The sequence below is a fragment of the Neocloeon triangulifer genome, unplaced genomic scaffold (assembly GCF_031216515.1).
Source record: "Neocloeon triangulifer isolate White Clay Creek 2 clone unplaced genomic scaffold, ASM3121651v1 ptg000003l, whole genome shotgun sequence".
NCBI classification, from domain to species: domain Eukaryota; kingdom Metazoa; phylum Arthropoda; class Insecta; order Ephemeroptera; family Baetidae; genus Neocloeon; species Neocloeon triangulifer.
The window spans coordinates 6,593,160-6,617,059 of record NW_026775546.1 but is presented as its reverse complement, the minus strand read 5'-3'; the positions used below and the strand labels follow the sequence as shown (position 1 = coordinate 6,617,059).

The 23,900-nt window shown below is 36.9% G+C and overlaps 5 protein-coding genes across 5 annotated transcripts; 3 read left to right on the top strand and 2 right to left on the bottom strand.

Moving 5' to 3' along the window:
• Positions 1-270: 270 nt before the first annotated feature.
• LOC132192694 (protein Star-like) lies at positions 271-1,914 on the top strand. The gene is made up of 6 exons (XM_059612775.1): positions 271-288; positions 522-557; positions 742-792; positions 1,127-1,321; positions 1,376-1,585; positions 1,662-1,914. The coding sequence occupies exons 1-6, from the start codon at positions 277-279 to the stop codon at positions 1,833-1,835; spliced, it is 678 nt and encodes a 225-aa protein (XP_059468758.1). The 5' UTR covers positions 271-276; the 3' UTR covers positions 1,836-1,914.
• A 277-nt stretch (positions 1,915-2,191) lies between these two features.
• LOC132192532 (uncharacterized) lies at positions 2,192-3,969 on the top strand. The gene is made up of 4 exons (XM_059612532.1): positions 2,192-2,304; positions 2,429-2,640; positions 2,697-2,923; positions 3,223-3,969. Exons 2-4 carry the CDS (start codon positions 2,436-2,438, stop codon positions 3,766-3,768), a joined length of 978 nt encoding a protein of 325 aa, XP_059468515.1. The 5' UTR covers positions 2,192-2,304; positions 2,429-2,435; the 3' UTR covers positions 3,769-3,969.
• A 235-nt stretch (positions 3,970-4,204) lies between these two features.
• LOC132205884 (uncharacterized) lies at positions 4,205-5,085 on the top strand. Its single transcript, XM_059635234.1, has 3 exons — positions 4,205-4,448; positions 4,511-4,597; positions 4,723-5,085. Exons 1-3 carry the CDS (start codon positions 4,317-4,319, stop codon positions 4,972-4,974), a joined length of 471 nt encoding a protein of 156 aa, XP_059491217.1. The 5' UTR covers positions 4,205-4,316; the 3' UTR covers positions 4,975-5,085.
• Positions 5,086-5,126: 41 nt separating this feature from the next.
• LOC132205883 (uncharacterized) lies at positions 5,127-8,008 on the bottom strand. The gene is made up of 6 exons (XM_059635233.1): positions 7,757-8,008; positions 7,610-7,670; positions 7,402-7,415; positions 6,294-7,341; positions 6,093-6,122; positions 5,127-6,036 (listed from the first exon to the last, which is right to left on the bottom strand). The coding sequence occupies exons 1-6, from the start codon at positions 8,006-8,008 to the stop codon at positions 5,315-5,317; spliced, it is 2,127 nt and encodes a 708-aa protein (XP_059491216.1). The 3' UTR covers positions 5,127-5,314.
• A 100-nt stretch (positions 8,009-8,108) lies between these two features.
• Positions 8,109-23,709, bottom strand: LOC132205627 (probable E3 ubiquitin-protein ligase RNF144A-A). The gene is made up of 9 exons (XM_059634818.1): positions 23,502-23,709; positions 12,383-12,474; positions 11,401-11,638; positions 11,203-11,348; positions 10,371-10,578; positions 10,148-10,310; positions 9,851-10,022; positions 9,649-9,796; positions 8,109-9,566 (listed from the first exon to the last, which is right to left on the bottom strand). Exons 2-9 carry the CDS (start codon positions 12,469-12,471, stop codon positions 9,303-9,305), a joined length of 1,428 nt encoding a protein of 475 aa, XP_059490801.1. The 5' UTR covers positions 12,472-12,474; positions 23,502-23,709; the 3' UTR covers positions 8,109-9,302.
• Positions 23,710-23,900: the final 191 nt, after the last annotated feature.

Here is a 23,900-nt window from a genome sequence, read left to right as displayed (position 1 = left end):
CCTCTATCCTACGGAGATATAATAAAATCCATCCATGCTATCCCGGGAGGACATTCACAATAACGAACTTCCCCTTTTGCTTCCCTGTAAATTGTAATGAGCGTAGCGTGTAACGTCGCCCGTTTTGTTTTATCTAGCATGACTTGTTCTGAGAAGGGCTCACCATTAAGCATTAATTATTTGTCTTTCTTATCACTTTACCAGAAATTTACTTTTGAAGGGCCGGACGTGTGTTTTCTCTCTCATTATCTTCGCAATTTAGCCAACGAAAGCAGTATGTCGTACGTGGTACGTGTTTTCAAAAGTTTTATTTTGTAGAATAATGTTTCTTCGTACAAAGAAACTCGTGAATACGCGGTTTTCCATTTTTTTCGCTCTTTATTTACTACTCTTGCTTTGGTTCGTGGTTAGCCAGAAAAAAACATTCCTTCCAGCAGATTTGCCCTTGAATGAGCGTAACAGTGAATCAAGAAGTGAGCAAAATTATTAAAATAATTTTTTCAACTTAAAACGTTCAATAGACGCATCAGACTGGTTTCATCACTCTGAAGATGATCGTAAGATTAAAAAGTTGATTAATTTTATAATTTAAAGTTAACCCAACCCCACTCGTCAAAAGTAAAATGGATACAAACGCTTGCTCAGGACGACAAAGAGTTAATCAATTACGTGCGCCACCACGTATTGATTCCACCTGTTCCATTTGAGTTGAAATATAATTTAAGTCAGCCAAATCAACAGGATCCATCCATGGGACAGGCAGGTTGCATCAGAGACATCCTCGAAGACAAGGTAAATAAGTAACCAAGCTAAACAAGCGGCCGATCAAAAGAATAATTATGTAGCCTAAAATGATTTTTATATTGAGAAGATGTATGTCAATATTTTTAAAAAGCAAAATACCTTTAATTCCTTTTTTTTTCAAATATTGTAAAATATTTGTGTCCATGAAGTGTCCAAAAAGGCGGTTTTTAGTGTCATGCATGCATTATATAAAAATTGGAATTTTGAATCATTCGCAAAATACGTTTAGAGTAAAATTTGGAGTTAGTTAAATGAATTTTTGAATTATACTTTTTTTATCTAGACAATAAAAACATTTTTAAATCATAATAATATTCAACAGGAAGGTGGTTTTTTCGTGGAATGTGGTGCACTGGATGGAGAAACACGCTCAAACACTTTGTACTTTGAACGTTTTTTGAACTGGAAAGGACTTTTAGTTGAAGCGGATCCTGAAAACTTCAAACTTGTTTTGGCTAAAAATAGAAAAGCCTGGCTTGCACCCACTTGTTTGAGTTTAAAAAGAAAACCTTCGATTGTAATTTCATTTATTTTTTTAAAGCTATAATTATGACAAAGATTATTCTACCAGGTTAATTTTTACCAGGCGTCGAATCTAGGTAAAATTATGGGGTCTGAAGAAGAAACCGACTCGGTTAAATTTGTTAAAGTTCTGTGCATTCCATTCACAACGTTACTTTTGGCAACAGGAGTTAAAAGAATCGATTACTTCAGTCTGGATGTGGAGGGAAACGAGCTGGACGTTTTAAAAACGATTGATTTTTCTCGTTTTGATATAAGGGTAGGTAAAGTTAATTAATTCATAGATCGTCCACAGAGGAATATAACAATTTAAATAAATTATATTCTCTGTGTAGACTCTGTCCGTTGAATATCTACACGATAAAGAGGGGAAGAACGCTATAAGGAATTTTATGGAGGAAGCCGGCTACTCGGTTCACAGTGTAATTGTAAGGAGATTAAATCGAGCAAATGATTTTATTTTCATCAAAAATGGTCCGTACAGTTTCAACAAAAATAAATGTCATTAAAAAATTTTCCTACAGATTTTTTTTTTAGAAATTGCGTTTTTATATTTATAATTCATCACAAGAATAAAAAAATCTACTGGCTTAAAAATCTTGTGTCTTTTTTTATCAATAAAATTCCCTATTTTTTTTTTTTTTTTTTTTAACAAACAACTGTTCCGCCTAAATTGAACGCTAACAATCAAGTTTGAAATTGGTCGATTAAAAGAAAATAACATTTTCTTTTTGCACAGAATCAAAGTACTTATTATAAAACAAAAATTCATAATTTAATTATTTTGTGCTAAACATAATGCATTTTCCTCTCCCGATTCGCGCCTTTCCACATTGTCTCACCTCTCGCGGCGGAGATGTAAACTAAACGTGTTTTGATTGCGATCACCCTGACCTAGAGGCATGGAAAGGACAATAAAATGCTGAGATTTGATTACAAATTGATGAAATAATTGGACATTTGGAGGCAACAACACAGGTAACATCTAAATTTGAATCGCTAATATAATTTTCAATTAAAAAATATCCAAACTCGATTGATACGACTGTGATATCAGTCAAATTCAGGAAGAAATTTTTGTGACATAAATTTTTATCAACAGGCGGTCGATGGAAAGCGTGAACGAGCAGTTCTTGGCCGACACGCCGAAAAATCTGCCCTTCTGCCGAAGTCGGTCGGTGGGTCTGCGTCGGCGAGCGATGATGGCACCTTCAACCTCAACACCGTTGACCAACACCAAGGCAAAAGAGCCTCTCGCACCGATCGAGAATAACCAGAACGAGCAAGATTTAGACGAAACCCAAAAATCTGACGGTCGAATCGTGTTTGATTATTTTTAAATTTTATTGAATTCGAATATTTAATTGCAGAGCCGTCGTTCTTGATGACAAGCACAGACTGGGATCTGTTGGAAGCCGAGGCAATTAATAAAAGCAAGCAGCCGAGAGACACTTTGGCCGCCTTGGACGACGCCTCTTATCTCTCAGTTTCCAGTTCCATGTTGACCCCTGGCGAAGGTCTGAAACCTCTGGAGGTTGATGACCTCAATACCCTGGAAAGATGCATTCTTCTGCCAGCGGAGGGAACAAAACCGGAGGTAAATAATATATGAGCATAAAATGCACATAAGGGGAAGTTTCGGAGGTTTACATTTAAAATTTTACTGATTTATTTTCTTTACCAAACGTGGATTTATTCAGAACAAGTTGATTTTTTTTTTAATTATTGCACTTGAGAACTCATAATGTTAATATTTTTATTTTTAAATCTGAGGATGTAAAGTTTCGAACAGAGATCCAATTTTTTTATCAATGGTATTTTAATTTACATTAATGAATTGTATTTTTCGATGGATCCATCTAGAAAGAATTTAATAATTCACACTTTCTATTGCAGTTTGAGTCGCCAGAATCCTGCTCATCATCATCTCAGAAGCCACAAAAAGCAGCCTCATTGGTAGTTCCTAAAAAACTCTTCGACGAAGATGCCTCAAGCCTTGACGATTTAGAACTTAGGAAGTCCCCCGTCATAACCTACAAACGCCGCTTTCCTCAGCGAAGAGACAGCGCTTTGCTGAAAAAACCAAAACCCTGTCCCACTGTCGAAGCTCCTCAACCCTCAATGTGCAGCACACCCATAGCTTCGAAATCTGTTGCCGTCTTCGAGGAGCCTTCGGTTGTCAATAATGAGAGCGAGGAGGAGGACAGTCTGCTGTTTGAACTCTGTGATGAGATTGAAAAATCTGTACAAAGAGAGAAGAGTTTAAAAGAAAGTTATGCCAGTAAAAAGGAGCAAAAGAAACAAGACCCGAATTCCAGCATCAAGATTTTCGGTGGCTTTAGCACGGCCAGCGGGGCAAAAATTGCCGTGTCGGAGAGTTCGACTAAGGCTGCTGAAACTTTGCTGGCCATGTTTTTGGAAGAGGATATTCCAGATGAATGATTTTAAACCGAGATAATACCTCAGAGAAATAGGGACTGAAAAAAACATTTATTTTCATTTATTACAGAAAAAAATATCCTTACAAGCAGTGTGAATAATTGTAAAATTGTAACAGAGTTACTCTTATTATATAAATAATGTTAATTACATTGAACCATTTATTTTGAAAATTTGTGATGTGATGTAATAAAAATAGGTTTAGTTGTGTAATGCAATTTTCCCCCTTTTTCTTAAAAAATAATACAAGCAAGATTTTTATCGCTATCATTAATATTATCAATTATTATATAAATGATTTTTTGGTAGTTTCATAAAATTTAATCTTTATGCATAATATTAATATATAATCTATAGGCCAAATGGGGTTTTTTGAGATGATTTCCTTGCCGCCAAAATTAAGTGGACGGAGAATTTGTCACGCCCCTTTTCTGCAGCTGTGTTTGTTGATGTTCTGCGTTGGTCTCGGTCTCCTCACTTTGAAATAAGTTTTCTTCAGATTTCCCAAAAATCTAGTCCCTTAAATTAAAAAGAAAATCAATTTATTTGAAATGGGAAACAAGTCAACACACAACGCCGGCGATGAAGCGGCATTGGACTCGAGGGTGATCAAAATTTCCGAGTCTGTCGCCCACAGACTGTTGGTACCAAGAGAACCTCAAATTCGAACTATTGTCATCGAAGTAGGTTTTAGTGAATAACTTTTGAATTAATTTTACTCATGATTTTTTTTAATTGATTACAGTCTTCAGCGTCTGAGAGCGCCTCTTCTACTGCTCCTCCGAAGCCTTTCCGAAGAGACCCCAGTGTCATTGGAGAGGACGTGTACAATGTAGGCAAAAAATATTTTGCGCAAAATTTATTATTTTATAGTTAAAATATTTTGTTAAATGAATTTGTGAAAAATCCAATTGTTTATTCCGGTTTATTCATACTAATTTTTATTTTTCATCCCAGGAATTTGAAAAGCAAGACCGAATCAATGAACTGCAAATGGAGAGCCTGAGCAAAAAGCTTAAGGACGCAGCCAAAGCCTTTGACCAGCAGCCCATTGCCTCCGTGGCTGCTGCGAGCAAGTCATCGAGTGAGCTGGACAATGTCAGCAACTGTCTGCGTGGAAGCAACGGCGCCTCCCTTAATTGCCAAGCCGAAGTGGTCGAATTCGTCAGCTTTGTGGAAAATAACACTTACCCTGTGGCGGCCAATTGAATAGCAGATCGTCTCCAAAAAAATTGAGATAGCAGTAAAAATTCAGGTGATATTATTTAAAAATTAACTGGAAGTGTAAGGTGTAAATAAATATTGACAGTTTGTTGCAAATTTGGTATAATATTTAAAAAACACTTCATATAATTTTTTGCTTTCTAACTTTGAAATATAAAATTTTATTATAAAAAAATGTTGCAAAATTATTTAGAAACTATGTTGACTTAAAAATTTCTCAAAATTTCTAAGTTAAGCAAATTTAATACAAATAGATTTTAGCTGTGTGTAAGTACTTTTATAATTTTTGTAATGTTTTGAATCAAATTTTACATTTTTGTGATTTCTACTCAGACGGCGCAGCAGCGTCCGCTGGCTTTGCACCGTCTTTACTTCCAGTGTTGGCAAATCCTCCCAAGAACCCTCCGACCATGTTTCCAATGTCAAGACCGCCGAAGGCCGCCTGTTCTGCTGTTGGTGATGGAGTGGTCTCCTTTTCGGCCTCGTTGACCATTTTGTCAATGTCGACGTAATCAAATTCGGGGGTGGTAACAACTGGTCCCTTGGCAGTGGGCTTTACTGTGGGTGCCCCTCCAAAAGCTGGTGGCGCCCCAGGAGGACGCCAGGCCTGCTGTGGTGGCCCCTGTTGAGGCGGAGGGCCTACAACTGGTGGCCCTGCTTGCTGGGGTGGTTTGAACTGCGGGGGCGCCGCAACAGGAGGTACCACTGGAGGTGGAACAGGAGGCTTCACCACTGGGGGTGGCACGGCCGCCGGGGGTGGTTTGAACGGTGGAGGGGTGTTGACAACCTGGGGTTGGAATACAGGTGCCGGGGGCGGAGTGTTGACCACCGGAGGCGGCACGAAGACTGGAGGCCGGAATGGGGGTGGTGTGTTGGGAGGAGGCGTTGCTGCCGGCGCTTGCTGCGGAGGTGGAACAAAGACCGGGGGCCGGAAGGCTGGAGGGGTCATTGCTTGGATGGGGGGCTGCGTTATCACTGCGGCCGCGGGAATGCTGAATGTTGGGGGGATGAAAGGTTTAGGAGTGGGCCGAGGTGTCGTGGTTGTGGCTATAAAAAGATAACTTTTCTTAATTGAATAATTGATTAAGTCTAAATTGTTATACTTGTTCTTTCTGTTGTTGTTGTGGTTGTTGCTGAAATGAACATGCGTTTTTTTTTATTACTAATTTAATTAAATTTTTTATAAAAAATAATCAGCGGCCTTTTTAATCTAAAAAATTTGAATCAATTAGAGAATCGTGATGGGACCTTTAATTATTATGTTACTGATTTAATTAAGATGTGTTATTAATGATTTTACTTACTTTCTAGGACACTTTTGATCGCGTTCGAAGCAACAGCAGTGGTCTTATCTTCATCAAAATTGATGTCCACTGCTTCCTCCTTGGGAGTGTTGACTACTGGTGGCTTGGTAGTGATAATTATCGGCTTAATGGTCGGATTCACTACTGGCTTTGCAGGAACCGCGGCAGGCTTCACTGCGGGTTTGGCTGGAGGCTTTGCTACAGGCTTTGGTATCGAGTTAGAAGCAGGCTTGGCGCCTGTTTTAACACCTGGATTTCCAGCCACAGGCTTTCGTACAACAGACCCAGACTTAGCCACTACTGAAGCACCAGGCTTGTTTGTTACAGTTTTGACGGCTGGCTTTGCGGCTTGAGGTTTTGCGGCTGGCTGGGGCTTGGCTGCAGGCTTCGGTATAGCCTGAGATGCCGGCTTTGCTGCTGGCTTTGCTGCTGATGGCTTTGCTGCCGGTTTTGCGGCTGGCTTTGCTGGAGCCTTTGGAACTGGTTTGATTGGCAGCGGCTTGTTTGCGGCTGGTTTGGCTGCAGGTATAGCTTTAGCGGCCGGTTTGGCTGCAGGTAAAGCTTTAGCGGCCGGTTTGGCTGCAGGTAAAGCTTTAGCGGCCGATTTGGCTGCAGGTAAAGCTTTAGCGGCAGGTTTTGCGGCTGACTTTGCTGCAGGTATAGGAGCTGCTTTAGCGGCTGGTTTTGCTGCAGGTTTTGCGGCAGGTTTAGCGGCTGCTGGCTTTGCGGCTGTTTTTGCTGCAGGTTTAGCGGCTGGCTTTCCTGCGGGTTTAGCAGCAGCTTTTGGAGCCACTTTGGAGGCTGCCGGCTTTGCTCCTGCTTGAACCATCGCCTCCAATTTAACTGGCGCTTGGGTTGTTGAAGAATCGTCCTCGTATTCTGCATCATCACCTCCTGCTTCAGGGGGATCGTCAGTGGGGCTATCGTTTTTCTCCACTTGATCATAGATGTCATATTGCTTTTTCTCATTCTTCACAACTGCCTTGGTCGTGGTCGTCTTAGCGGATTTAGCGTCATCTTCATCAGGACCATTTAACTCAGGGTATACCTTTGTGTACATATCCTGACAATTTTGATTGCAGCATTTTATAATGAATGCTCTACTTGCCCTTTTTTCTGCATCTGAAATTTTATAAAAATAAATACAAGTCATTTAATGGTTAATTATATTAATTTCTTTGACAAAAAAAGTTAAATGATACTTTTCAATTATTATAATTTTAATTTAACTAAAAATTCATCAATATTGACATAATTTATTTGTTTTCTTCTTTCAATTGTTAAAATAATACAGCACTAAAAAGACACCATCTTACGTCGTCGTAGTCGTTGGATAGTTTCCGCCGTGATATTGACGTCAAGCGGTGCGGCATGTGACTGGAAAATTTGCGTTACTGTTATCAAATTTTTCAAAATGTACCCATTAGGGTACCTGTTTTGAATAACTCAATGCTCCAGTTTACCTGACTAAATCCTAATCCTACAACTACCACTAAAAGCCAATGCTGGAGCAGCATTTTGCCACTACATCTCCTTCTTTTTAGCTGGAACTTTGAATTCAATGATAACAGGCAAGGCGCTCTGCTCGATCCTGCGGGTTTTACACATAAACTGGAAATGGCGCACAGGAAGGGAATGGCCAGCGACGCAGCGACCTTGTCCTGAAATGATGCTTCCTCCGCATGTAACTTTTGTTTTTTGCTGCAGTCCTTCATCGAACTATATTTACAAAAATTTGAAATTTAATTCACACTCAATTTTATTTTATCCCAATTTATATTTAGTGCTTCTCTCTAGAAAATTAAAAATCGTGCGTCATTTTAAAAAATTTAATGCTTTTATTCATATTTTTTTTTTTGCAGAAAAAATTATAATAGTTTGGAGATTGGAAGCAAACAATTTTTTTTTCATTTATGGAAACATGAAAATATAAATATAATACGCGTGGTAGTGTCGTAGTGGTATTTTAATATTTTGCATGTCAGAAGAAATTCCATCGAACTGTTCATACACTTATGCCAAAAATAATTTGCAAATCTTATCGCATTGGAAGATGCTCTCACACTAAACAAGATCATGGTAGGAACAATGTTGACAGATTTTTTTTCTTGCATAATATTACATAAGTACAATTTTCTTTTTATGTCCTCCTTTAAAATGAAAATATCACGCTTGACGTATTAAAATAAATGTGTGTGTGGTTACATTCTTTGTTCTTAAAAACTAAAAATTAGCAAAATATTTCACTTTTCGCTCATTTCTTTTTATCAGCTAATGGAAAGTATTGTTGCTGAACATGCAAGTTGCGAGATGAAACTTTTTTCTCGTATGATAAAAGAAACGTAAAATACAACATCACATTTAAGTACAGAATAGCATGAAAGTTGTTTCCACTAATTTTAAAATCGAGAATTGGGCGGAAATAGTCCAAGTGGCAAGAATTGTATGCACCAATTGTCACGGCAAAAATTTCCCTTTGGCAAAGAAGTGAGAAACAAACTCTTATTGCCTTTGGAATTAATTGAAGAGTCCAATGTCATAGTGTTAGATTTCAATTGTAAGTACGTACTAAAAATAGAAATTTTGAGCTTAAAATTAGCTAGACTGAGCGGAAAAAGATATATGTCTGGGATCGTTTGAAGCATGAATCCAAATGGATTTGAGCTCTTTATAACCCAACAAGAGCCTTTAAATTTCACAAAATCAATTTTTTTTTTTTAAAGTCAATCCATTGCACTCAATTAAAAAATAAAAGGATAATTTGATATATCCTGGCAATAGATCCACGTTTCAAATGATCCATAGTTTATCAATAATTGTACAACCATAACCTGTCTCGTCATTTGATCACTCAAGACGTCAGTAAGCAATCACATAATTTTGATTAAACACCACCGAATAAAAAAATATGGTCTTCCCCGTGTCTCGTACTCTGCTCAACAGATGCGTCAAACTGAATTTCCAGTGCCAAGAATACTCAAAATCGCGGTAAAAACGCTTTCGATCGAATCAAGTTGGCGAGTTGTGCTGCTGTTCGGAGCTGGTTGCATTTTCACCATTCTCCTCATCGTACTTGTCTTGACAGGCGCGGCACTTGCAGCAAACGATGCAGGGTGCGGCCAGCAGCAGCAGTGGTGACGCCACCAGTAGAAGGATGCCGAAGCCTGCAAATATGGCGATCACTTGCGTTCTGTGCCAAATGACTGAAGCTCTAGAGTGGCCCAGTTTGTTTTTGCAAGGGCCTTTGTCATAGTGGCGCAAGAGGAAATCGTCCTACAAATATTTTGTTTATTAAACATCTTGTTAAAAAAAATTAGACTTTTAATTTGGCAAAATAAACAAAAGCCATCCTTACATCAAGCGAAGCCAGGCAGTACCAACAGAAGACGTGCTTGCATCTTTTGCACATCATCTGAGCGCAGCCTTCGTCTTTCTCAATCGGCACTTTGCACATGGGACAGTGCTTGATTCGTTCAGGGTCAAATATCAGAGAACCTTCACTTCTGAAATAAAGTATTGTGAGCAGATTATAAAATTTTGTGTTTCGGTTGCCTTACTTTTCAATACTGCATCCAGACTCTTGGTGCCACGGCTTCTTGCAGTTGGAGCAAAAAGTGTCACTGCAAGCTGGACAACTAATGCATTGCGGTTGGCAACCAGGGCAGACGGTGCAGATGGTTTCACAGCCAGCACGGGGGCACCATGTGCGCCCTGAGTCCATGTCAACTTCTGTAAAGAATTAAAGATGCGATTTAAAAATTAAATAAGCTTGAATTGATTGAATTTTTTAGAACAAATATTAATTTTTTAACAAGAACTAAGTCTTGTTTTCCACTTTTTCTGTCTCAACTCACCTTTGTCTAATCTGAACTTTCGGTGCTTTTCCATGAGATCTGTGCTAACTAGGGTTTCAATTTCTTGCAAAGTAAGAATGCCCTGCTTGTCGCAGGCTGCGTCTGGACAGGCAATGTCATAGGCTGCCTCTTGGACCTCCAATCCGACATACTGTTTCAAACACTAGAAAATTCAAATTTTTTCATTAGTTTTATATAACAAATTTAATAAAAAAAGATGTACCTCTGTGCAAAAGACGCACTGACACTGCTGCAAGGTGGTTGTCTGCGCAACAGGCACTTCCGTCAGGCAGATTTTGCAAAGGAGCATCTGCAGCGAGTTTGACGGCGACTCAATCACGGTGTTGATTGAGTAGCGTGAACTGAAGGTCATTGAAGCCATGCTCGAGCAACGAGAGCACTGCAGATTTCGAGATGAAGACATGCGAAGCCTGCAAATATAATACAGAATGAGAACTACATACATTTAATTGCATTAGGCAATTTTTTTTAACAAGCTTTGGACATTTTATGGTGGATTTTAGACAAGCAACCAATTGTTGGGACATAGAAATGAACTAAAATTTACTTTGATTTTTTTATGGGGCGTTGAAATCTGTTGTTTAAACCGCTTTCATATACCCATATAACAAACAATTATTTGAAATCAACCAAATCAACAATAAATTTTGTAACAATGCTATATTCTGGATCAATCTGCTACCGTTAAATAAAAAAAAATGTGGAATAATTTGTGGCGCTCAATGCTATATTACCTAAATCTGTAAGTTTAGGATGCACCAATTTATTTAAAATAATTAAAATTTAGCCTAATAATGTTTTTTCCCTATACATAGATGAATTAACAAACTTAAAAAAAAACGAATTGAAATTAAAATTTTGTTTTCCACAGAAAACTGAAGATTCAATTAATTTATTTAGAGTTCAATATAACACATGATTACGTCCGGTTCTATGTCAAAAGAAGAAATTAACATTTAGAACATTATTAATCAATTTTTTTTATGTAAACCGAGTTTCTTGGATAGTTGAAGTGAACAAGTGAAATTAAGTACCTGTTGACAGGTTTGATTGGCTCCAATGAGGACAATGCCATGACCGTCTCGCACTTCCTCATCGACAAACTGGACCTGCCAGTGTTGAGTGAGGGCCGCAGTCCAAGCAGCAGACTCCCGCAGGACGAGTCTCTCTTCATTGGACGCTGCAGAAGCAACAAATGTGAAAACAAAAAAATTTTATGAAAATATTCGTACCTTGGGCGAGGATAGCGAGGGGATGAGGACGGGCCGGGGGGCGATCAGTCTACTGGTGGGACCCGCTGGTGGCGACTCGTCGCCGGAACTGGGCGCCGGGGCGGCCTCTGCGTGGCCGCTGCTGCTGGCCGCAGAGCCCATGGCGATTTTGGCCGCTTTCAAAGGCTGCGGGGCTGCGGCTGGAGCGGCCGAGGGCGTCGACGAGACCAACGATCGGAAGCTGGGCATCACTAGATGCCTGCAAAATAGCACAAGTGAGGGATGAGTGGAATTTGAGGATTTAATTACTCCAGGGTTGGAATTCAGATAGGAAGAAAGAGAGAAATAAACATAGCAAAGATCTTTTGGGTGTAAAGGAAATCCTTTGGCTTTAATAATAGTGGCCGCAAAGTGTTTAGATGACCTAATTTGTGGTTCATGAGACACTTTATTGATTTTGTTATAACCATTTATTTTAATTCAAAAGGTTATTAATGATAAAATTATGGGATGAATTGTAAAATTTAAATTTAGACTTATGTTCTAATTAAAATTTCAAAGTATTTAATTATTTTATCGCTAAATATTGTCAGGATTCTATTTTTTTTTACTATTTTAACATCATCACTTGAACTGTTTTTACCAAAATGATAAATGCAACAAAATTTTTAATTCGTTTTTACTATTATCAATTCAATTATAAACAGAAAGAGCAACTAAAGATATCTGAGGGTAAATTGAAATGAGTAGGATTTTATTATTGAAAGAAATGAGAAATCAATTTGAGTAATTTCTTGTTAATGAAAGGCATTTAATAATTAAGCTCAGATCTCTCTTATTGTTAGGGAAGAACGTGTGATGAAAAAATGCAAGATCACGACTTTTGGAAAGTTTGTGTCCTACAGGTGCACCTGCCTGACGACTTTTCCACTTTGAATTTGAATGACACCGAGTCCGTTGATTTTTGTCGTTGTTCGGCTTTGCCAATTAATTTTTGTGTTACCTGCGCGTCTCGCGGCTGACGACGGGCGACTTTTGCAGCAGGTTGAGCGACTCGCCCGTGTCCAAGGGACGATTGCACGCCGAGAACATGGCCTGTTCACACAGCCAGAGAATGCAGTTTAAAATTGGCCCTCGCGGTTTTCTACAATAGCTCTAGCTACAAACCAACTGGCTGCTCTACCGCGGCTCGGAGCAAAAATAAATGCATTGTCGAGATAAGTGGATACGGACGACATGCAAGAAAGAACTAATTTCAAAATGGCATACTTGTTCATTGCGACAATAATTTTCCGCACGATGCAAACAAAAGATAAGAATTTGTCACGTGACTAATAATTGTAAATCTTGTTCAAAATAAAAATATAAACTAATTTTACAAATTAAAAAATTATCATGCGTATGATATTTATGTTTGTGCGAACATTTTCAGGTGAAAATCGATCAAAATTTGAGGTATGCTCTTCATAATTTGCACACAATACAAAATGCTGGTGCTTTTGCAAGGTTGATTTGCATTTAATATTCGAGTTATGCAGATCGTTGCGTCAAGCGTACTCACAGGTGAAAAAATGAGAGCAAGGTTTTTCAAGCACTTTAAATTTAGTTGGATTGCATTATTGTATAATCTGTAATATTTGAAACTTTTTAATCAATAGAATGAATTTTACTATCAATAAACTCATTTAAAAATCATAACACAATTTTTAGAAATAATATGAAATTTGTGACTGTTTAAAAAAAAAATTATGAAAGCCTTCATTTCAAATTGAAAATTTCAATCAAGCACAAAAAAATAAATTTTTTATTAATATAGAATTTTTAAACAAAGAAAAATCCAATTTTCTTCACTCCCCAGAAAATAATTTGTGTTTAAACTGATATTAAAATATTTTATATGTGAATATTTAGCTTTTTGAAATTGAAATTTAGGTGTGTTTGTAATGAATCCCTGACATTGAATTGCAAACTCAAAGCCAGGTGAACGAACTGCTCAACAAGCTGGTTGCACAAGCAAACAGATTGTGGGGCGAGCGAGTCATTTTACTTCTTCTCATTTATTTCAGCCGATCGTGGTTGCTCGCTCACCGACGCGGAAGCTGCGTTTCTTATTATTTTCTGTGTATTTATTTCGCATCAGAAGAATTACGAGCCTTTCCAACATTCAAATGAGCTGCAGCTGCGAACGTGCCGCTGAGTCTGGCTAAATTCAGCCAAGCAACAAGTTCGCGGCAAACTCATCGATCGCATTCATGCGATTTGTACACACAGGCATGGCGCCTTAAATCCCATTACAGAGTTCAGAAAAATCAGCACAATTCTCTAGAAAAACGTGGATTAAACCGACACACATAGCCAGTAAAGGTCCTTAAAGTGTTGATGCAGCTCTTTTAACAAATTTAATCGCTTTTTATCTAAATATTGAAGCGGTGCGAGCTATAATTTGATTATTTTCACCATTTTTTCTTACAAAATTTTAATTGTGATTTGAATTAGGGGTCCGCTTTCCCTTTATGAGTTTTTTTTAGTCGTTTACTGCTGAAGAAAAAACATATCCTGCTATACACATTTTTATTCTTAAACAATTAACAACTCACAAAACTCTAGAACAAAAGCTAACTCTAAATATCATCATTAATCACGCTCGATCGTGAAATTCTAGCACAAAAGTTTTGAACTAGTAGTTTAAAAATTAAATACATCCTTCTTTTGTACAGTACAGAGAAGTGATTGTAAATGGAAGGTATGTACATAAGTTTACTTTAAAATTGTTTTAATACTGCCTTAAAAAAAATTCCCCAATGCAACTAATAGCAAAATACAAACTTCAGATGGATGGATAATTGTCAATAATTTAATAGAAACGAAATAAAAACAATTTTTTTTAATCATAAGCAAGAAAATAATTGTAAAAATTATACTGCAAATTGTCTTGATGAATATATCATTCAAGACTAGTTGTAGCAACTTGTAAGGCTGCGCATTCCACGTCTGCATTTAACTAACAATAGCTTTTATTATCTCCAAACGCATCTGCAGGCGTCTCGGCGCGACCGGCGCCTGCATCCAGAAACACGAGCAGCAAAAGAGCTCAAAAAGGTCAAAGGTCTCGGCGGCATTATTGTCCGCGACGCTGGAGCACCTTAAAGAGGCCGCCGACAACGCCACCCAACTTGAATATGTTTGAGAGAGAGGACTCTTGAATTTTAAATGATTTCACCATTCTTGTTCGGCTTTCAAAGAAAGAAAAATAGCTGCTGAATCTGGAATTATGTTTCGGCCACGCGAACTATTACTTAATTCTCCAGCAGTAAAATGATTTTATTCGTGGCGTGAGGAAAAAAGTGAAATAATAAAGGACCTTGTTGAATCATTATTAATCCAAGACGGTAATTTATAGAAAAAAAGATTACAGTTTAAAAAAATAATCAAAACGAATAAAATTTGCCAAATTTAGATTGAATAGAAAATAAATATCTTCATAAACTCACAATTTGAAAATTTTTATAATAATATATTCCCAAACAGTGTAAAAGTTTAATATTAATAATTTAATTTATAAATTAAATTTACACTTGATGACGTAAAGTGCCTTAATCCTACTTTTTTACCGTTAAATTCGGTTAAACTAGACATTTCTTCCCTAAAATGACATAAAAATTTTAAGTGATCAATTTCAATTTTATTGAAAATTCTGTACGTATAAATCAGAAACCGTACAGCAAATTTGTGAAGCACCTCGCACTTGCTCGAATCATAGCCTTTGTGCGGAGAACAAAGCGGGGCACGCGAAACACACACATGCAGGTGTGTTAATAATAGGCCGCGAATTAAGTTGTTTCCCGTGTCTTTTTGTTCCATCGACGTGTGCGTGTGACAAACAAGAGCGTGTGCGCGCATTCAATGCTTCCATACGCCACGGACACGAGCCGCGCAATTTATAGCTGATGGCCTTTTATGCTCATTCTCGGAAACGCAGAAACAACATCTCTAGCAAAGTTGCTCTCGACACCTATTCATCAGGCGGCGTTGAGAGAGTTCTACTGTTTATTTGTTTATCCTCGACTTAATTCATTCAAAGTTGATGATAAATATTGCTGCACGAGTGCAACCGGACTTTTGCGCGTCTCTCTCGGCTTTTCTCACAAAGATTTCCCACACTGATTTCAAATAACACCAAGGCCGCTTTTTTAAATTACAAATTATTTACTTCCCGATCCACTTTCTGATGCAGATCGACGGAAAAATATTCAGAATGGTATTAGAGATTGGAAAATTAATTTGGTTTATTTTACAATTCGTTAATCATTGCGAGAACTGGCGAGAACTAAATTTAATAATAACAAAAAAAAAAAAATTCAAATTGGAATTGAGCCAAAGCAAGTCACATACATTGTATAGGAACAACAACCTCATTGTTAAGTTTCATGGGCCTTTCTGGATTGAAAGAGGCTTAAACAAAAGGGATTTTAAATTTTCCTCATATTGAAGTTATTTATAGCTTAAATTTTCCAAGGGCTATAGTTGGCAAAATAATCCACAAGAAGAGATACGATAAATAAAAATTGCATGTCAAGTAGAAAATACAAAGCTGATACAAACTGAATTAATATTTCACAATTTAGCTCACGTGGTTTTCATTTCAAAATTTTTGGAAGAACAAACAATGAATATTTATCAATGAGATTTTAATATAAAACATCTATCTAATTTTCATCTTTTTTTTTCTCGTCAAATGTGCAAAATATAATCAAATTTATGAAGATAAAATTTTAGCTGACTATTATGATTTTGATTCATCCATAAGTAATCGGTCTTCATTATTTTATACCGTTTATTTTGAAGAATTATTTCTCCGCGGTGAAAGAAGGTTCAAGACTTTGATTAAAGCAAGCCAACAAAGTATAATTAAACGGGCCGATGACTAACTTAATACTAAAATAACCTACATTTTCTATTCCTTCTTTTGAGAAGTTGGCAACTATTAATATTCATGTGTGGCAAAAAATACAGGAATATTTATTTTTTCTTTCAGATATAACTAATTATTACGTAAACACCAATATCAAGGGAATATTCCCATGGATACATAATTGATTCCATTCATTTCCGCAATATAACAAAACAAGTATTGTAACCTTCAATGTATTATTGTTTCCAATACATATTAATTGAGTATATTAAAATCATGTCTGAATTCGTCATGACGCTATCTGTGCTGAAAAATTAGAGGAAAATTAGTAAGAAATATCCCTCCATTTATGGTGGTTTTTGTGCTTGAAATTTCTTCCGGTCATTCAAACGAACCGTCTCGCATCCTAAAATAGTGCCGTGTTTTTGCAAGATCATCGGCCTCACACAGTGCGGTGCAGCCACTCGAGCGAAAATTCGCATCCACGGTGACTGGCCGGGTTCGAGAGCCGCTCGCAAGAGCATTGGCTCTTCTTTCCTCTCCGTACACCATTATCCGCAATTAATTTTCGCCCACGTCCGCAGCCGGGGTGCGTGTATTTTAAGCTCTGTTTCTGCTCGCAAGTCAGCTTCCCCCTCAATGCATTTCCATGAGCTTGAAATAAATCCAATAAGTACAACGGGCTTGTGAAAGACTTACAAGGTTTTCTATAAATATGATCATCTCTGTTTTCACGAAGATGTGCTGCAGTTTTCCGCAGAAATTTTATCTCAAATGCGATATATTTTGGTGGCGACTGGCGACACGTGATCCGCGACTGGAAAGACTGGTTCGCAGCTGAGTGCGTGGATTTCGCGAACCCAAACACGAGCTGGCCCTGTGATTTTTGCGCAAAGGCAGCGTCGTTGTGAAATTTTTAAGTACAAGTAGCGTTTTTTCTCATCTGATAATAATTTAAGCCGGCCTGATTTTCTTTCAACATCAATTTTAGAGAATCTCGTTTTGTCATGTGATGCTTTTAAGTGTTTTTTTAGTTTCTCTGAAAATTCAAATCTAAATAATAGAAAAATTGACATTTTTGACATTTATTTCGCTGATCCTAATGTATTCATAAAACTCCCTTTTTTAACATTTTAACTTTGAATAAATTTTTTCACAGAACAGAAAGCAAAGTATTACACAATTATGCAGAGATTCAAAGCCACTTGAGACATTGACTTTGTTATTTTAGCTTGGTGATTTTGCGTTATTATAAATCTGTTAGGCAAAAAATCCCCACCACTTTCCCATTTTTATCGATTTTGCAGCTGACGGTGTCGGTGCTATTTACAGTCACTTTTTCGGAGCTGGAAAAGCGGCTGGAAAGGTCAACGATGCTGCATCCCCTTTTGTCGAGGAATATAAAAAGCTTTGTCTCGCCCTGTCCCCCATCTATGCGCATCCAGTCGTCCTAACGCGATTTGGAGCGAAAGCACATCAAACCTCATTTCCTGCCTGACAAGAGCTGCAGAGGAAATTCGACGCAGCTCCGCTTTCCGACCGTCAAAATAAATGAGCGATAGGGAGCGGAAAATGGATGGGAAATTACCAAATTTTGGAGAGAGTGCAAACAGTGATTCACAATCAGACTAGATTGAAGTTTTTGAATTAAGCAGTATGTAAAATAGTTTACTTTAAATAATAATTTTGAGAATTAAGTTTTACTTTGATTGCTTTTATTTTTGATGAAAAAATATATTAATTAATTTGCAATAAATCTCGAGGGTTTTTATATGTTATTTTTTTTTAAGAATTTTTAAACTTTTTTCTGAAAGTTTTACCTTCAAATTTCTATTATAGTGTCGCATGTAATGAGTTTGTGGAATTATTTGTTAGCAACAATTGTTTCCCTTTTCAATTAGAATCAATTTTACGACTTTCTGTATACAGAAACAATAAACCTTTTCTTCCTTGGAGTTAACAAGGCCGAGCCACTCATTACTTCCCACATATATTCTATGTGGCATTAATTACTCGTCTGTCTGACGGAAGACACAGAACAGCCCATCCATCGATCGATTGACTGCCTGCCTATATAAATCCAAAAGTGTTTATCGTGTGATGCAAAGAGCGACTGCTTTTGATAAGAGCAGAGTGGCCCTCTGACATATAAAAACCATAAACAGATCAATTAGAGCTCTTTGTTTAATCTCTCGGCGGCCTGTCTGCTCTCTTCCTTTTGACGCACATACTCCTCGAAAAAGTTATTGCTCCGCCGCTGCTCTCGGTTTATTTTGTATTCGCGCCCACGCGTTCCGGTGAATTATGTTTCCGAGCGGGAAGTCGCTTTGAATGCGTAATAAGCGTCGTTGCGTAAACAAAGAAAGAAGGAGAGACGAGCGAAAATTAAATTCGCTTGTTGAAAGAGCGAGGAGAACCGATCCTATCGCATAAACCTCTCAAATGTTTTTACAGCTTTGATGAAGAGCTCAAGAGAAGTCTTAAAAACAACTTTATTAACGTGACTTGAATTGGTGAATTGATTGATGGCGCGGACTATTGGCAATAGCTTTAAAACTGTAATAAATCGTCGCTTTCGCAACAAGATGATTTAGTTAGATTTAATTTGAATTGCAGTCTATAGAACAATCAATTTCAAATTCATTCCAAGGACACTGAAAAATTGGATTTAAATAAAAATGTTTAATTTTGACTGATGCTCTGTATTATAAATTATTATAATATTTTATAATTTTTTTTCTAAATTCATATTTTTAAGAAAAAAAAAATATTTAAACAATTAATATGCAGTTTTCCTGATTATTATTTATAAATTTTGAATATTCAAATTAACTAAAATTATTATCAGATGTGAGATTACACGGTCAATTGAAAGAGGCAGGAGAGCATCAAACATTGGAATATACACGAAAAAAAAAAATAGGTTAGTGTATGAAGAAGTTGATCTAACTGTAAGATCTAGAGCGGTAGTCACTGCAAAGAATGTCAATTTTAACTTTTCTTTATCGCGGTGGCCCAATTTCCTATGCTAGAAAAGTAGCCGGCGGCAGCTTTCCGCTCACTTTCTATGTCGAGCATTCGCAAACAAAAAGCGACGAGTTCGCAAGTCGGTCGGTGGCCGAGTATGGATCGTTGAACTTGGCAAACTTGCCTCCCAAGCTCACTCGCTGGGTCAAGGGAGGAAAATTAATAAATCGCAATTCGTTTAGATTTGTCGCAAGACTCTCTTTCATCTTTTTCTCTATTGACTTTTATTTTCGTTGGGTAGAGCGGCTGTTTACTTTAGTTGAGCAAGTTGAGTGAGAACCTCAAGGTCTGTACTCGCTTTTGCTCGTTACACGCACAAGCCGTCTTCTTGAAATTTGTACACGGAAAAACACCAGAGTCATTCAATTAGAATTCTTTTAGACTTCATTAAAATTCAGCCTTGCCAAATAAAAAAATAGGTTAAAAGAATTTAAAAATAGGTTTAAGGGGTTTATCATCTTTGTTAGAAGTAGAAATTCTTGGCGATTCACCCCTGGAACAACCTTTAGACTGTTCAGAGATTGTGGGAAATGAAATGAAGAATTTTTCTTTTTGAATTTGAATTGACTGTTTTAGCTCAATTGACAATTGATGTTGTTGTAATGCCGTTTTAGTTGCTTTTTTCTAAAAAAAAATATATATTGTTTTCTCAGAAATTGGATGTTTGATGAACAATTCAGATGTTAACATTTAAACAAATAAACGGCAATATAATTGAATGTTATTTTCCTCAAGAATAATTATTTGTAAAACAAAATTATTACCGGAGAAATGAAAAAACATAGATGTAATAAACAAGGAATCATCTATACATTGGAGATTGAAATTTAAAAAAAAGTTTAGGAACTTTAATATTTTATTACAATTAAAATATAACAATTTTCTTTGATAGTAACTTGAGATTTGTTTCTATGCCATATTTTTTTTTATAAAGAAGTAAAAAAAAACTTCTCTTTCCTTAAATCCTTTGAATTATTTACCTTCATTTTTTTTTAGCTCATAGAAATTTTAGCCACACCTTTTTGTCCGCACCTGAATTTGGTAAAGTTGGCAAACAATAACATAAAAATGTTTGTTTAAATTACATTTAGATTTCCATTTTCATTTTGATTTTGGCGTCGTTCGCCGAGAAAGGGGCGCCCTTGGTCGGTTGGGTGCGCGATTGAAATGCAGAGGTGACTTTGCTGCCAACAAATAATAGAAACGGCGTCGCCGCGTCTTGCGCGCTCGAACGCATCGCGATCCCCGAGAGAGCAAAGGAAGGTGAATTTATCGGCCACTTGAAGGCGGCGAACAATTATTGCAATCAGTCTGTTGGGCTCCGTGAGTGGAATTCCTCCGAGCGGAACGTCAGGGCGTCGGCACAGATGGCTGGCTGATGTCACCGGTTAATTTTAATTTTTTGTTTTGCAGCGAAACAGTTTTTTAATATGGTTCTGCAAGTCTCCCATTATCAAATGACAGTTTTATTAAATGTATCAATCAGTATTAATGTTTATTTTTATTTCATTTTTTGGACAATAATGATTGGTCGCTTCCTTTTTTGCAAGAAAAATTAATAAATAATTATTTTGAAACTAGAATGGCAATATCAATTTAGAATTATTTCTGGTTAATAATTTAATATCTTGATTCAGGCCAAAAATAAATATTTTTCACTTATTTTCTATCAGGTTCCTGAATATTTTTGTTTGCGTTTCTCCGAAGGCAAATATACAACTTTCTTGAACAAATATAGATTTATTTATGTGCCGAGAACTTCACTTCAATTGAAAACTGTTTACAACTTCACGTTGTTGGAGTGATTGTATGGAAAGAGGCAATTTTAATTTTTCTCCTCTGGAAGGTCAAGCAAGACTCTTATCAATACGAAGTTCAACCTTTAAATTTTATCTGCCAGCTTTGATGATAACAATTTAAATCACGTTTGCTGAATTTGAACTTGGATATTCCTTGAGTTTCTTAGTTATGATATTGAATTGCTATTGCGATTCAAGGTTTGCGCATCGCAGAAAAAAAACATACTTATTTTGTTAATATGAAAGGTGTGCCCTCGTCGCAACAATCAAAATTTGCTAAGATAGTTCTGATGCACAAACATGGTTGAGATTTAATTAAATTACATTAAAAACAATGTTTCTGCGTTTTTTTTTTAAATTTTTAAATTTTAAACATTGTATTAATTAATTGAATTAAATACATCTTATAAATTATGGTTGCAGCCAAAACATGTTGAGCATTTAATTAATATATCTTTTTCCATGAAATTAAACACCAGCCAAAAAACGGCTGAACAGTCTCAAACAATAAATAAAATATCTGATTTCAAGTTAAAAAAGGGTATTTTATTGCAACAAAATTTAGCTGACGTTAATTCATTTTGGTTCATTTTTTCATCCCCATCCGTCTAATAATGATCAATTCTGATTGATGCCCACTGGTTCAGAACAAAGCACCGATGTCGATAAACCGTTCGATCTGTTTTCCTTATTTTTTTTTGTATAAATACACACATATCAATCAGAGAAGAGTGACGCACAGAACGGTCACCGGCGAGAAACATGCAAGGGTCTAAATCCTTGTTTGCGTCACTTGATTTTCCAGGCCCAAACATACACGGCCGGTTGCATAAATTTTCCATTCACAGGTACAAAGATAGACGAGTTGTGCCACTCGAAGAAGTCCCGCAAGTGTCACATATTTTTACGCCTTGCGTGGGGCCCAAGAATGGGACAGTTTGGCAGGACGAAGAGTGAGCGATCAAAGGGCGACCCCGCGTGACTCGTGCGTGGTGGCAAACAACAGAGAGGCTTAGGGTGTAATTTTGTGATTCACTGAGCTCGGAAAGCGCACCGCAAACTTGCTGCCGAGCTGATAAGATAAACTCACAACTCACTAGGCTAGATGGCCTTTATTCTGGAATTCCGTGCAGAAAACGCTATCGACTGAGCAATAATTGCACTGCACATCAACCTTGCTCTGAATTTTCTTCTTCGAGGAATTCAGCAAAGAAAAGAATTGAAAAGACGGTCTTGGCTTTCCGATTCGACCGTTTGTTTCTGAATCACAAACACCTGTCTTTCACTTCCGGAATTTTGCATTCTATTTCAAGGTTACAGAATTAGACCTCATAATCAGATGTTGATTTTTATCTTTCTTTTAAATATTATAATATAATAATTTTAAAAATGCTTTTGAAATATTCTAGCGTTTATCGTGTAAAATAAATTAGTAGATAACCATCAACCCCTGGTTTAGAAAAAAAAAATTAAATGAGAAATTAAAATTATTCATTTCACAATCGAGTGTTGTTTGTTGCCGTTTGTTAACTAAAAGGACAGATTATTTTATTAATTTTTTGATAAAGTCATGGCACATTGATTTTTATATTCTACTCAGATGGTTGATAACGTAAATAATGAAGAAAATTTGAAATTTGTGCTTTTATTTTTTATATAATTTAAATATAAATAAAAAAATAATAATGTAACTTTTACACTAAAAGACTAAAAAATCATGTAATTTGAATGTGCGAATTTTTAAGTTCTTGAAGCATTTATAAAATTTTCAGTTATTCAGCTCAAATTATAATGAGATAGGCATCAATTCTACTGAAAACAGCTGTATTCTTGAGCTACTTCGTACATAATTATACATACTCAAAGTGTGCTGAAGTTGTTACTAAACATTTATTTGTCACTTGAATGATTAATTTTAGCAAATAAACATGTAGATATAAATATTATAATGTTTTTAAATAATTTTTGCATTGTAGCCGATTATATTCATTGTCATTCTCAAAGGTAATAATATTTCCGCATTCTCTATCATGCCGCGAGCCGTTTTTCCTATTCGCAGAGAAACTCCGTTTGAGCAAAAAATTCGCAAAACAGTAAAAGAAACGGCTTTCAAGTGTATGTAAAATCATTAGCAGGCACAACATGACACTAACAAGAAAACTTCGCATATTTTCCGAACGACAGTTCGAAAGTCCTAAGCAGGTGCAAAGTGGACGCAAGCACTGGCTAATTGAATAATAATAATACGATAAAGGGGGTATAGCGAAAACAAATTGCACACACTGGAGTGTGTGCAGAACAACACTACTCTGGACGAGAAGAAGAAGAAGAAGAAGTAGAAAGCAAGGCCTTCAGCAGCCTTGGAGACGAATTCGCACACTTACCTCTGAGTATTAGAACATTGATGCAGCCGACGGTTCTGTCCGGGGGCTTGAGCGTCGATGGCCGAATGCCGACTGCACCACCCGCGGCGGCCAGCTTATTGAGCAGCCTGACAATGCTCGCCACAATCCGCGATCCGCACCATCACCGAGACGTCACTGTCCGCCATCACGGTCTCAGTCCAACTTTTCTTCCCTCAATGCCAAGCTTTGCCGCCCAGCCGTCAGAGCACGCCATCGGCCAAAGTAGAAAGAATTCTGTTGGCAACAGTGGGAGCTGAAAAGTGTTGTCAAATTATTTTAAATTGTCTCCATTATTTTTGATTATGTTTACCTGTATCAATATGGCACGTTTCTTCTCAAGAATTTATTTGATATCAAACGTTAAAGCTTAAAATTTGA

Bases quoted from the DNA above. Each gene is read 5' to 3' on its own strand.
- LOC132192694 (XM_059612775.1), top strand. The intron at 793-1,126 runs GTAAATAAGTAA...AATATTCAACAG, and splicing joins GAGACATCCTCGAAGACAAG to GAAGGTGGTTTTTTCGTGGA. The intron at 1,322-1,375 runs GTAATTTCATTT...TTATTCTACCAG, and splicing joins TAAAAAGAAAACCTTCGATT to GTTAATTTTTACCAGGCGTC.
- LOC132192532 (XM_059612532.1), top strand. From the start codon at position 2,436: ATGGAAAGCGTGAACGAGCAGTTCTTGGCCGACACGCCGAAAAATCTG. The intron at 2,641-2,696 runs GTCGAATCGTGT...ATTTAATTGCAG, and splicing joins CGAAACCCAAAAATCTGACG to AGCCGTCGTTCTTGATGACA. The intron at 2,924-3,222 runs GTAAATAATATA...TTTCTATTGCAG, and splicing joins CGGAGGGAACAAAACCGGAG to TTTGAGTCGCCAGAATCCTG.
- LOC132205884 (XM_059635234.1), top strand. From the start codon at position 4,317: ATGGGAAACAAGTCAACACACAACGCCGGCGATGAAGCGGCATTGGAC. The intron at 4,449-4,510 runs GTAGGTTTTAGT...AATTGATTACAG, and splicing joins TTCGAACTATTGTCATCGAA to TCTTCAGCGTCTGAGAGCGC. The intron at 4,598-4,722 runs GTAGGCAAAAAA...TTTTCATCCCAG, and splicing joins TTGGAGAGGACGTGTACAAT to GAATTTGAAAAGCAAGACCG.
- LOC132205883 (XM_059635233.1), bottom strand. From the start codon at position 8,008: ATGAAGGACTGCAGCAAAAAACAAAAGTTACATGCGGAGGAAGCATCA. The intron at 7,671-7,756 runs GTAAACTGGAGC...CAAATTTTCCAG, and splicing joins TAGGATTAGGATTTAGTCAG to TCACATGCCGCACCGCTTGA. The intron at 6,037-6,092 runs GTATAACAATTT...ATCTTTTTATAG, and splicing joins AACAACAACAGAAAGAACAA to CCACAACCACGACACCTCGG.
- LOC132205627 (XM_059634818.1), bottom strand. From the start codon at position 12,471: ATGTTCTCGGCGTGCAATCGTCCCTTGGACACGGGCGAGTCGCTCAAC. The intron at 10,579-11,202 runs GTACTTAATTTC...TTATATTTGCAG, and splicing joins CCAATCAAACCTGTCAACAG to GCTTCGCATGTCTTCATCTC. The intron at 10,311-10,370 runs GTACATCTTTTT...TGAATTTTCTAG, and splicing joins AGTGCGTCTTTTGCACAGAG to TGTTTGAAACAGTATGTCGG.